Genomic DNA, 12,577 nt, shown 5'->3' with positions numbered 1-12,577 from the left:
CCGGCCCTTTCTCCGCATCGCCAACCATCGCCAATCACCGGTGATGCAACGTAAGCTCTTCCCATTTCACCAAGAGCTGGACTCCGCTGTTTTCGACACTTTGCTCTGTCTGCAAGTCTCTGACTTGTTGACCATTCATCATGAAGCTGACAGGCTCTGCTCATTATTCGCTGTTCCTCTTATCATCCATCCTGGGCCTGGCCAGCGCCGACAATTCTCACCTGAAAGATGATGCCCCTTGTGTGGCTCGCTCGCCAACCAGCGGCATGTACTTCGACCTGAGGGCGATCTCGCTAGCGCCACCTGAATTGAAGAACGGCAAGCAAGTGAATAAGGATGACCGTGGCGAGAGCTGGCACGCGAAGGGCCATGACTACATGGCCAACTTCACGCTCAACATCTGCGCGCCGGTCATTGAGAAGGTGGAAGATGTAGTGGGAGTGGAATCATCGCTCTGGAAGAACGTCAGCGCATTCTACGAGCGCGATGGGAAGATATATTCAATTGGGTATGGTGGATCTGATATCCTGGAGTCTCCCATGCTAACGCCTCTTGCCTTAACAGACAGCAAGCTTCGGATCCTTTCTTCCGGGGCCGTAAGCTCGTCCTCAATTATACGAATGGGTCCCCATGCCCCGACGACTTTAACACCGCCAGCTCGAACAGCTCCGTTCGAAGGAAATCCACCATCATGTCCTTCCTCTGCGATCGCGATGCTCTACCGAACCAGGCCACCCCCTCCTTCGTCGGTACCATGGACTCTTGCACCTACTACTTCGAGGTGCGCAGCTCTGCTGCCTGTGGCGGAATTGCGGTCGATCCGAACGCCGGTGGGATGGGACCAGGTGGGGTCTTTGGTGTGATGTGGGTTCTCCCCCTCGTACAGGTGTGGGAGTCGATGCTAACGTCCTTGATTTCAGAATGCTCATCGCCGTGGCCGCTTATCTGATTGGTGGTTGTGCTTATCAACGAACGGTCATGCACCAGCGCGGTTGGCGCCAGTGCCCGAACTTCAGCCTCTGGGCTGGGATGTTCGATTTCATTAAAGTGAGTATCCTGTTTCTAGTTCCCTGTCGGTCTCGAAGGGCCAGGTATACAACCGTGGCTTCGCACTCCCACCAGAACTCAAGTGTTGCTGGGCTACCGGTTTCACGATTGGATTGAATTGGCTTTAGCTGGTCTGGGGCCTGATTTGCATCGTTAAACGCGCTCGCCCTTGCGTTGTCCTTGCTGCGTTCTTTCCATTTGCTAGTTATATGCTCGATTTTCGTCTGTGTTGACCACGGCGTGTACTTTGTCATGACTCCGGAGCGAGATTCCACGATTTTCATGCATCACTTCGACGGTTTATCTGGCAATATCCGGTGGTCTTACTTCCTCTCATACTTGAGTTGTTTGGTTTTGGATGTTGCTAGATAAACACAGCTCCAAGGACCCGTATTCTCTACATTGCACCTCTTGGTCCTTGTCACCGACTCTGGGAGATTCCTTTATTTTACAATGGTTTCGCACAAAGCAGTGTGCTGACTTCTTCCCCACAGGACATGTTCGTCATTATGTTCTCGTCTGTCGGGAAATGTTTCCGATCCAACCGACCGTCGAACAGCGGATATACTCGCGCGGGTAGTGATAGCCGCGGTGGGTTCATCGGTGCTATCGGTGGCCGAGGCGGAGGGCATGGTGGACGAAGGGATGTGGATGCGGAAAATCGGTTGATTGATCAACTCGATGAGGAATGGGATGATTAGATAGATGCTCTCTTTTTTTAAATAATACCTCGTCCGAGAAAGATACCGTCTGTCCGTCGAGGGAACGTCTCACTATAGAATTATTTGGGTACATAAATACAAATTGTTGGTTTAAGCTTCCAAGGTTATAGAGAACGCACATCCATGGCAACACACTCACGTACATGTGTTGGTCCCTTCAGATATGTCTACGCGATTCGGTCCTAACCACTGGAATGTGTCATGTCTTGGCCTAAAAGAAGCAGACCGATTTGCTCCGGATATATTTTCACACTTACGGACACGTTCATGCCTTCGCAAGCCTGGGGAGTATCGATTGACTCAATTGGCATTTTCACATCTCCAAAACAGTGATCCAATCAACTCGACGAATGAAAAATACGTTTAGTTCCAAAGGTAGCCTCAAACCTTACACATTCGATGTGCAATTGATTTGTAGTGCAAATTTTGCCATAGTTCTTCAACAACTAGCATCATTGGTCTAGTGGTAGAATTCGTCGTTGCCATCGACGAGGCCCGTGTTCGATTCACGGATGATGCAAACCTCCCCTACCTTTCCGAAAAGTCCTCTTAGGAGATTCTTCTTTTTATATTCTCTTTCTTTTTAATTAATCTAACTACCATATAGTATTTTAGGCGGGAAGCCATTTCAAAACTATGGTGATCTTAACCAAGGATCCAATAGCAACTCTTTCGCCGAAACTCGTTCCTCTGGTCGCCACCGCAGCATTTTGCGCATAAAACCAAGAAGAAGCTTTTGCTGCGTTCCTTGGACGTTGCCCTCCAGGTCCTCTAAAGACGTAGAAGGAATTTCATTAAGGCCTTTCCATTTGCCTATCTTCCACTGATTAGCAAAAGAACTTCAATGAGACCAAAAGGGAAAACTGAAAACTTACCGCAATCATCAAAAAACTTGTTCGCATATTGACTTTGCTCAAGCATAACGCGCGGTGGTGGCCCAAGAAATCCAGTCATTTCAGCAAGGTGATAGCTATCTGAATGTTGTTTGTCGGTATTTCGGGCGTAATAATGGTGACGGTAAAACTGCCGCCTCGGGAAGTGATCGGCTCCCGGAGCACAGGGTGAGTTAGTCACCCCGCCGCCCTGAGCTGCTCACTGAGCAACCCTGAGCTGCTCCCTGAGCGACCCTGATTTACTCCCTGAGCAGCCTGATCGCTCACCCCAATGTTCAGGCCGACCGGCCCATTCGACCTCATTCTACCTCTCCGTTCTTTCACATGCTCCGACAGTAACCGCACTGCTGCCTACTCGTGCTCCTGGGAGCGGAGCTAGGAAATGACGTATTTTCGCGGTGCTATCTCCGAGGCTGACTCGATCCCAGGAACATCAAACACTGCCTCCATTGGGCAAATATTCCCAGGTTCCCTGTCATGGGCCTCGACTGCATCGATACGCCGTGCTACGAAAAGCGGAGACATCAACCATCTGTCCGAGTATAAATTCAGAAAAGAAGTCCCCCAGACAGTCCATATCATGTTAGTGTTCCTGGGAACGCTTCCTCCAGTCGATCCACTACGAGATAGAAAGGGTTTCAATTGGCCGCCGCAAAGGGTCGAGAAGCTGCGCCGATAACACATGTAGTCTCATTACCATGCTGCATTAGTTATTGGGCCGAAAACTTTGCCGATCTTCTTACATTTCGCTTCATAGTGCAACGGGGGTGAAGAGACAATGATGCCTGGAATATAAAAAGCCCAAGGATCACTTTCGTGCGGCTTTTTCCCCCTACATCCTGTTAACTCCAACTTCGCTATCTCCCACTTCAACTCTCCTCTAAAGATCCTTGCGTTCACCATGGTAACGCTGAATCATCAAAATTTCTGGCAGCCAACACCGAATTCCCCGCGAAGGTGCTCTTCGGTTGGTTCGGAAACTCAGACCATCGTTATAACAGAGCAACTGAACACGTCAAGAGAAAGCTGCGAAGCAGGCGGCTACAGCCAGAAGAACAATGTGCCAGAAGAAGAAGGCAGAGTAATGAACTTCGGTAAGTTAAATCTTCAAAGATTTGCTCCAAGACGTTTGGATTGATATGTTATTCCCAGCATCGGAAACTGACCGGCTCTCTCGACCTGTTTCGCCTGACGCCTATCCCGATGATGCACCAGCCGCCGATAAGTACCCCAATTATCCCGAAGAGGTTGCGCTTTATCCTTCCTCCCGAGTCAGTAGTACGGCATCTGTGACTGGCCTAGATGGACCTGGAACAACGAGAGTCTTCGATGTTTTTGAAGATGATCACATGCAGTTTACTGCAAGTCGAAGGAAACGTGCTTTGGGGGACCCAGGTATCCCTTCCCCGAAACGACGCCGGTACCCGACTTCAACTACCATCAATGCGACTAAGTCACGAGGAAGACGAACGAGTCAATCAGAAGCCGAAAGTTCGTCATTTCATAGCGGAGAGGACTATGCAGACAATCATCTAGTCGGGCTCGGGAATGCGATCAGGTATCTAAAACGTTTTTACAGCCTAAGTACTGTCGAGGCCAAGTTCTCTGATGATCTTGCCAATGCCGATATTCTCAAAGAAAATCTTGCGGTAATCCAACTTGCAACTAAAACATTGCAGCACGCATATGGTATCATTGCAACAAGCACCCTATCAATAGCGAATCCTATTCGAAAAGCTACGACCGTACAGGCACGGCAAGTTACCACGCGTGAAAAGTGGACTCCTGAGGATGATCGTCGTTTGCTCGATCTGAGAGACAGCCAAAAATGGCCATGGGACCGTATCCATGATACTTTTCCCGAAAGAACTCTGAACGCAGTCAAACAACGTCATTCCGGGCTCTTAAAGCAACCCAAGAGCCCCTCCAGCGAAGAAAATCACTCAAGCTTCTCCGGTCGACGTGAAAACTGCACCCAGAATGTCCGAAGAAGCCAAAGGCTGGGTCGGCATCATCAACTCAAGAATACAAGGAGCGATGCCGGGCGCCATCGAAGGTACACCTCGCGAGCTGTGAAACATTCCGGTGTGTCAAATGGACCAAGGCTGGATTGCATCGATCCCCAGCTACGAAGCATTAGCAAATTCTAAAATCCATTCATTGAATTATGCCGGTAACAAGCTCACTACGTGGACTCTGTGATCTGAGTGGCAAGAATTACACTGTGAATGCGGCCATCGCTACACCCCTTATGGGTCAGGGGGTTATGCATGTTTAGAGCTGATTCAAATACCAGAATGATGTTTAACGAGCAGACTTTATTGCTTTTGTTACACGCTCTGGCTTTTTGACGTGAATGTTAAGAAAAGGCCCGGGGACACCGGAGAACTTCCAGCCACTTTTTCTCCAATAAGTGTCGCAAGCTTAGCGTATCATCGAGTTTGAGATCAAGGACGAATCTAGGAAGTGGGTCAATAATCACAAATAACTGATAATTTCATTCACTGACTATGAATGGAAGACAATGTTCTGTGGATCTTCACCGTAACTGTTGAAACAAACCATTTGAAAAGCACCTAAATATAGATGCTGAGAGTGTGGCGTGCATAGTAGGGAGAATCCGCCGAGTGACCCGAGAGGCCTTCATCACTCTGAGCATATTATGGGGAGTTAGCAGATCCCAGGAAAAGGTTTACCCGCTCCTGGGGGACTTGTCGCTCCTAGGAAGGCAACCTGTATCCCTGTGGACTGACTAACATGTTCCTGGGAGACCTGATAGCGGTGCTGGGAAGCCATTGATCTCCTAGAGACCCTCAAGGCTTGTGCATGTTTACCTGGCTTTACAGTAGTGGCCATAAGACTACGCCCTCTCCCGATGCAATTGACTAAAGGGCTCTGGCACATATGACCTACGCTATGTAGACAACTCTGCAAATTCGCTAAGGAACTGTGGATAGTGATCTACCTTGGATCTGGCGTAGCTACTACGGCCGTGAGGATGTTTCACGTCACGATCTGCCAAGATCTGGATTCTCCCGGGATAAGTCATTCACGCATTTTCTACTTTAGATTTTCGCATTAGAAATCATAACACCAGGCCATCTGTATTGCTGTTCTCTGTGACGCTTTGGACGCCGACCTTGGTTTCATTAAGGGAGATACCCTGTTCCTCATATTGCCTAGAAAGGTCCTCCGTCGTTTTTTGTATTGGAAGTGGGTGATTTATGGCCTTTCTCGTTTAGTGATCAATAAGTAAGCATTGAAAATGTGCATGAGGTTTAACATACCAGCTGTTTTGCGGAGAGCGGCCACCCTTCCGAGTTGGAAGTCAAAGTAAAAATCTGACCGGTCTTCCTTATCCGCACAATAAGCTGAATATCAGCATCGCATTGAACGGAGTACTCGAAAGCTTTTTTAAAGAGAGTTTCTTTTCTCCGCTGTACTTTTTGATAAACCCTTCTCGCGTGACTCGTTTTCAAGGCGTGCTGAACGGTCGGTGCTGGTGATCCGGGTTTTGCTGACGGAGAACCCTCCATTGATAGTCTTCTTGCCTGATTCTGAGGTTAACATAGGAAGCAGTCTTTCATGAGCTGATACTTTCGCTTTATGGGGATCATCAATTGTTATTTAGGAAAACCATATTGAAAGGTCCAGCGAGCCTCTGGTGGACCTTCGATTCCCCTCGAGTTGGTCAAAATTTGGTCCTGTGTAAAGGGCCTGGCTCATAAACAGTAGTCTAGAAAGTGAGGGTAATTCGTTTTCCTTTTTCTCGCTTCTGACCTCGTTGTAATCGAACGTATATGCAGTAAAACAAATGTTTCCCTCAGTGCCTTGGGACAACGTCATCTGTTTTAGCATGTTGTGCACAGTCCCCTTGTACAATAGACGTTATAGCAAGCTCTTCTGAGAAAAGTGGGGAACCTACATTGAGACGTATGTAGCACAGTACCAATTCCAGATATCACGTATATTTTTCTAAGCCTAGCTTCGTCTTCCCCTACATTCTTCCTAGTAGAATCGCTACTCTACTTGCATGGTCACTGGGCTATGAGCAGAGTGCAAACTCCTTGAAAAGTGATTTGATACATTAGTATTAGTAGTGAAATAGAACAGATACATGCGTAAGCGGCAGCTTTCCCGTTTACACCTATTCCTCTTCTTGGCTCAAATATATGAGCCAGAAATAAGTATTGATTGAGAGTGGCCATTGTACATGGACTTGAAGCATTCGCAAACGAGACCGTGCAACAGAAAGAGAGTGTAGTGGATAGGGGACGGGGAATCATAGTATTGTAATTAACTTAGAATTTGAAACTGGTATTCGTTTGTCATATCATACGTGATTCTTACACAGCCACAGATATTAGGCACAGCCACAGATATTTGTGTCGATAGATTACCACTCTGGTATCACTAAAACGAGTATGTTTCAAATCAATACCAAATGGTTGTCCCGATTGAATTGAGTCCAACTCAGGCGTACCCAGCCACTCACTCATCATCACCGGTTGTCACCCAGATGGTATTTCAACGAACCTCTACATTAAGGAAACCAGTTTCATCATATCGTCCCCCCCCAAGCACAAAAGACCTATGATGCACGCGCTGAGGCGTGCGAGCCTATATTCATCGGTCACTTCGGGACCTATAAGAGTCGTCCATGTGTTGGAGAATGTGTTTTATATTCCAAAACACTGTCCCTGTCTCAATCACGGCAAGATAAATTTAAGAAGATGCCTGTACACCGCTTTTACCTGTACATTATTCATTCGATTTGCCTCCCGTTAGCATGTTGCCATCAGCTTAGCCCTGTTGAAAACGAACTTCGCGACCTTGTGACCCAATATTCCGTTATAAGGCGCGCCGGTATGAGTACGGTTCTCAAGGATTTTCGGGATGGCACTATTGCTACTTTGAAGTGGCCAAGTCTCATCGAGACTGCCTTCGAACTCGATAGAGCATCAGACGAACTGTTATGGTACATACACATACTCGAGCAGCTCGACATATATAACAGTAAAGTGATGTTGGCTGGAAAGTCTGGGGGATGCTGGGTATTAGGAAATGCACTTGACTTGGCGATCTCGCAGTTCCTGGGAGCTTGAGAAGCATCTCAAAGCTGCGGACCTCAAAAAAGGTGATTGCTAGGCAGGAAAACCCTGCGATAATTTCGTCATAGCATTAACAAAATAAGATCCCGTATATCTATTAGGTGAGAAACATGAAGATATCCTCGATAGCACCGCAATACTGGCCACAGCATGGCTGCTTGAAGGGCACGGGAGGCCGAGCAGCTCTTCGTGCAGGTGCTGGAGACTCACAAGATGAGGCTCTGCGCCGACCATTCGGACACGCTGACAATTACGACCAATCTGGCGTCGACATTTTGGGCCCAGAGCCAGTTAGAAGAGGCGGAGCAGCTCCTTGTGCAGGCTATAGAGACAAGCAAGACGAATCTTGGCAGCGGCCATCCCTCTACGCTGACGAGTATCGCCCTTCTGGCGTCGACATTTTTGGAAACAGGGCCAATGGGAAAGGGCCGAGCGACTTGAGCTGCAGGTCATCGGGACGTGCAAGACGAAGCTCGGCGCTGACCATACCTCTACTCTGACGAACGTGGCCAATCTGGCCTTCACCTTGAAATCCACAGGTCGACATGCGATAGCAATAGATTTGTTGAAAACCTGCGTGGCCAAGCAGCAACAGATCCTGGGACCCGCTCATCCTCAAGCTGTATTGCATTCGAGAATGTTGCTGAAATGGACAAATAGGAGAGCCGGTTATCAAAGCATGATCTGTTTATCCTTACTGTGTTTATTTTGTATAGTCAACTACATATGGTAATATTTGTCAGAGACCTGAGGACTAATTTCTGTCGATAATGATTATTGATCTTCCCCAGCTTCCCCAAAAGCCAATATGTCCCTCGGGGATCTAGAACAAGTCTGCGGGGCTGGCAGAGCCACACCAAGCCTAAGTCGTCGATAACTGAATGTGGCGATCGAAGCTGCCAACGGTCTGAAGTGGTGAGACACCATTCCGACTTCGATTCTATCCTGTCAGTGTATTTGGAATACAATATTGCAGGCTGTAATACCCATGAGGTCATGACCACCGACAAATAGTATACACGTGAGCTGGAGCCAGCTATTACCCTCGGTGGCCCAATATGGGCCCACTCCCAGCATATGCCCTCCGCTCCATGCATGTTCGTGACAAGGCCCAAGTTATCTATATAGCTTTGTAGCACGGTCACAAGTTGAATAAAATGTTTCAATTCTCAAACTGCCAAATGTTGTCCAAAGTGGCTAGCTAGCCTAGTGGGCGGACTTCGATATCTTGACTGTCGCTTCGTCGGCGGCGGCGACGGTGGTCGCGTCAATTGCTGCCAAAAGAAAATCCTTAAGAGTGGTTTCAACACCTCCCAGAGACCTAACATATTGAGCTATTAGACTCAAGTTAGACAAATGATTCGATAAGCCTACCGTGGCATATTATATTCGACTGTCTTACCAAAAATGCACTACTGTAGAATAGGCGAACATCGACTCCTTTATTCGATGAACGTGGCTCTCATAACACCCTAAGATTTCCTATGATACTGTGATGGCCATCATATTACTCCGATCATTTTTTATCCCACATATGACACATTTTGCTCAACCTCTTAACGGTCAAAGTGACTAGCACTTTGGCTCGTGAGGAGGCATAGCAACGAAACCTGCAATAGATGATAGAAGGCCGATACGAGACGGAGGGTACGGCCCGTTATTTTCTGCCAGAGCCAGGCCATGGTGCCAGCCTTGCACATTTCAAAGGAGACCTCCACCTCCTCTACCTGACATGTCTTTGAGACATGCACTTAATTCTTCAGACTCCTGTAGAAGGGAGTCACGATCGTCGCATTTCTGGGCCGTGTCAAAATCAATCAAAGTAGCCTTCGAATCACGGATGAGAAAATTAAATCGATTGGTATCTCCGTGTCGAACCCCTAGGTTATGCAGTCGAGACAATACCTCCCTGCAGACCTCAATGTCCTCAGCACTAGCATGCCGTGCATCGGTAATGCGTTCCATTAAAAACCCGATCACTCGACCGTTTTCTGTTAAGTGACCAAGAAATTGCGGCCCGATATTATGGCCGGATATCCATTGATATGCTGTGGTTTCATTCTCGATGTATTGAACCTCCCACGGAAAACGAGCGAATTTGACGACAATAATATCATCAGATAACGATGATTTGGCTTCATAAATACCTGTTCGTAATTTCCGACCGATCGAAAGATCCAAGTAATCGACATAGATTTCATGCCAGGTGTTCTGAACGCCGGGGAATGGGGCCAGACAGACACGCGCAAAGAATGGTTTGCCGTCGTTCGGGTTTTTAGCCACCAATCCATCATTCCAGTCACCAATGGGGAATGTCGGCAAGACCGACACCAGAGAAGGGCCAAAGCACATATCCTCAGTGCTGTAAATGTCCGGTTCCACGGTGATGTATTTAATAGACAGCCCATCAACTAGAACGCGGAAAAAGCTTTGGTCATTTTCGTCAACTTCAGCTTGGAGCAGTTCGATTACTGGTTGATTACCCATCCGGGCTGCAGAAATTTGAGCTCCCAGGTCATCCTTCGCATCGTGGATGAGATCCTCGTATTTTCCGGTGCTTTCAACGGTGACTGTAGATTGGCGTCTTGCGCACGATTAGTAAGAACCGCAATCGGAGAATTGGCTGAGGGAAGCTTACAGAGTTGCATCGGTCAAGGCAGTATTGATCGTGGCCTTATATCCTGCCAGCAAATCGCAGAAATCGTCAATTTTATCACCCATGTACGTCAGCGTCGCCCAGTCACGGAAGCTTGCCCGGTTACTGTTCAATCGCGACGTACATTGGGTTACCTCCTGCCGGAACTTTTTGCAGGCATTATCGCATCGCAATAGCGGCAGATCCAGGACTGAGTGACCGACATCAGAGGTCGATTTCACCCGGTCAACGAGGGAAGCTAGCGCGGTGCTTAAAGCTTCAAGCTCACCGAGAAGAGCGCGCACACGTTTCGGATGCGGATGGAAGCTGTTCACTGTCTCATAAAGTGAGACGCTGCTTTGAAATGCGAGCGTCGCCAGAGCAAGGGTTCCGGATGCTAGGCCAAATGGTTCAGCCATGATTATTTTCGTGCAATGATGAAGAGAAGAATGTTCAATAGGCTCTTTCAGGCCTGTAGCGAGCTTTTGTAGTCAAGAAGTGTATCGACTGCCGTCAAGTTGGAAGCATCAGGTTCATATCGCGATTGTTTCTGTGCTTGGTGAAGGTCCAAGGCGGTCGGGTGGGGCGGCGTCTGCTGAAACAAGTGGTGTGGGCCGTGCGGGCGCATATTTTCTTGTAAGGCGACAAATGGCCTATTTCTGGCCCAGGCAGGTCGATCTATGATTGGCCTGCAAATGTCAGAGCTGGAACGAGACGGCGCTAAGCGATGTGTGGTTGCAATCGTCAGAGAATCAGCGCGTCCAGAAAATCTCAGATTGGTTGTAGTACACAAGACCAACCTGAGCGATGCGTCAAATTCAAATTTGTTGGACAAGAGACTACCTCAATAATTTCTATCAGGAATTTGAAGCGCCCTTGTGGTGTCTTTCTAGGCCATGGCGCGAACGCAGAGTCTTATCTAATATTGCGAAATCAAAGACATAAATTGAATCAGCACTCTCACCTTTGATTTTCGATTTACGATTAATCAAAACTTTACTAGGAGAAGACAAAATCGAGTTTGGCTGTATGACCCGATCTTGATATCCATCACATGATTATATTGTACTGATTACCCCAGTCCAAAGGTCGACAGCAACTAGGACACCAATCTGAACATCGCTGCTCAAACGCCGGATCAGTAAGTCGTCAGCATTTATGAATAATCGTGGCTTAATAACTAAGGTTGGTTAGGCCAATATGTGTACCCAGTTTTACCGAATGTACACATGTGGTTGTAGGAAGACCGAAGAGTTCAAACAATGCGATGACCGTCAAGGCACGAATGTCAAATGCTCTCCAGTGAACTGGGAGGCATTGGACCCTTCTGTTCATATGTGTGCACGGCATATGGTGAAGCCTGGGAAGGATGAAATGCGCAGAGAGAAGAATGTTGGACGAAGCTTGTGGATGGATGGGAAGTGAGTCTATTGTTAATTTCCGCACTTGTGATATATATATTGTTTGTATCTTAGGAAACAAAGCAATTGTTATCAAGCAAATTCGTAGCGATGAGGCATTTTCTCAATTCGCCCAGGGAATGTGTTTCCCCTCTTTTATTTCCCCACATTCTCTGATGTGATCCTTGAAGGTAACCAGCGTATACTCTCGTCGCCAATGAAGTGGTCGACAATAGTGATGCGATTTGCAAGCGACGCAGTGGAAGCCCCACTCTGGGGATGCAGTTCGAAAATTCAAGAACGGAGCGCGAATGATGCCCATAAAACGCCTAGGATTAGAACAGCGCCCATCAAAGAGATCTTCAGACCTGGGTCGCCGTACATTCGTCCCATTTGTTCTGCAAAGAGACAGTTTCGTATTGTAGGCCTCTAGCTTTTTAGAAGCGGATTCCGAGGCGTATTTTTCCATGGAGCTAATAGACCTGTGCACGGAGATCCCAGTTTGACGTGCAACAGAATGATCGAGTAAAAGCTCTCGGCGCCGACATTTAATTCCCCGAGGCGAATAGTGACCAGGGAAGCTTTTCAAACAAGGTAGACTTGTAAGTTGTTCAGAGCAAAGGCCAAATTTCAGAATAGCGTCTTTCCGTGGCAGAGGAAGATAGTCGGATTTTTCGGTAAAACATAGGAAGCAAACGCGACGACAGGTCACCAAATACAAGTATCCGCCGAAGTCACCACAGCTGTCACATTCCGCTGTAGATATTTT

General features: G+C 47.7%; 3 protein-coding genes across 3 annotated transcripts; 2 read left to right on the top strand and 1 right to left on the bottom strand.

Moving 5' to 3' along the window:
- Positions 1-140: 140 nt before the first annotated feature.
- On the top strand, positions 141-1,748 carry N7498_001177 (uncharacterized protein; the record flags this gene model as incomplete). Its single annotated transcript, XM_058448240.1, has 4 exons — positions 141-508; positions 565-864; positions 921-1,047; positions 1,542-1,748. 4 exons carry the CDS (start codon positions 141-143, stop codon positions 1,746-1,748), a joined length of 1,002 nt encoding a protein of 333 aa, XP_058313651.1.
- Positions 1,749-3,563: 1,815 nt separating this feature from the next.
- Positions 3,564-4,812, top strand: N7498_001176 (uncharacterized protein; the record flags this gene model as incomplete). Its single annotated transcript, XM_058448239.1, has 2 exons — positions 3,564-3,756; positions 3,815-4,812. The coding sequence occupies 2 exons, from the start codon at positions 3,564-3,566 to the stop codon at positions 4,810-4,812; spliced, it is 1,191 nt and encodes a 396-aa protein (XP_058313650.1).
- A 4,662-nt stretch (positions 4,813-9,474) lies between these two features.
- On the bottom strand, positions 9,475-10,827 carry N7498_001175 (alpha-galactosidase A precursor; the record flags this gene model as incomplete). Its single annotated transcript, XM_058448238.1, has 2 exons — positions 9,475-10,357; positions 10,412-10,827. The coding sequence occupies 2 exons, from the start codon at positions 10,825-10,827 to the stop codon at positions 9,475-9,477; spliced, it is 1,299 nt and encodes a 432-aa protein (XP_058313649.1).
- Positions 10,828-12,577: the final 1,750 nt, after the last annotated feature.

This window comes from Penicillium cinerascens (assembly GCF_028974065.1).
Source record: "Penicillium cinerascens strain IBT 15544 chromosome Unknown contig_16_segment0_segment0, whole genome shotgun sequence".
NCBI classification, from domain to species: Eukaryota; Fungi; Ascomycota; class Eurotiomycetes; order Eurotiales; family Aspergillaceae; genus Penicillium; species Penicillium cinerascens.
This window is presented reverse-complemented; position numbering and strand designations above follow the sequence as displayed.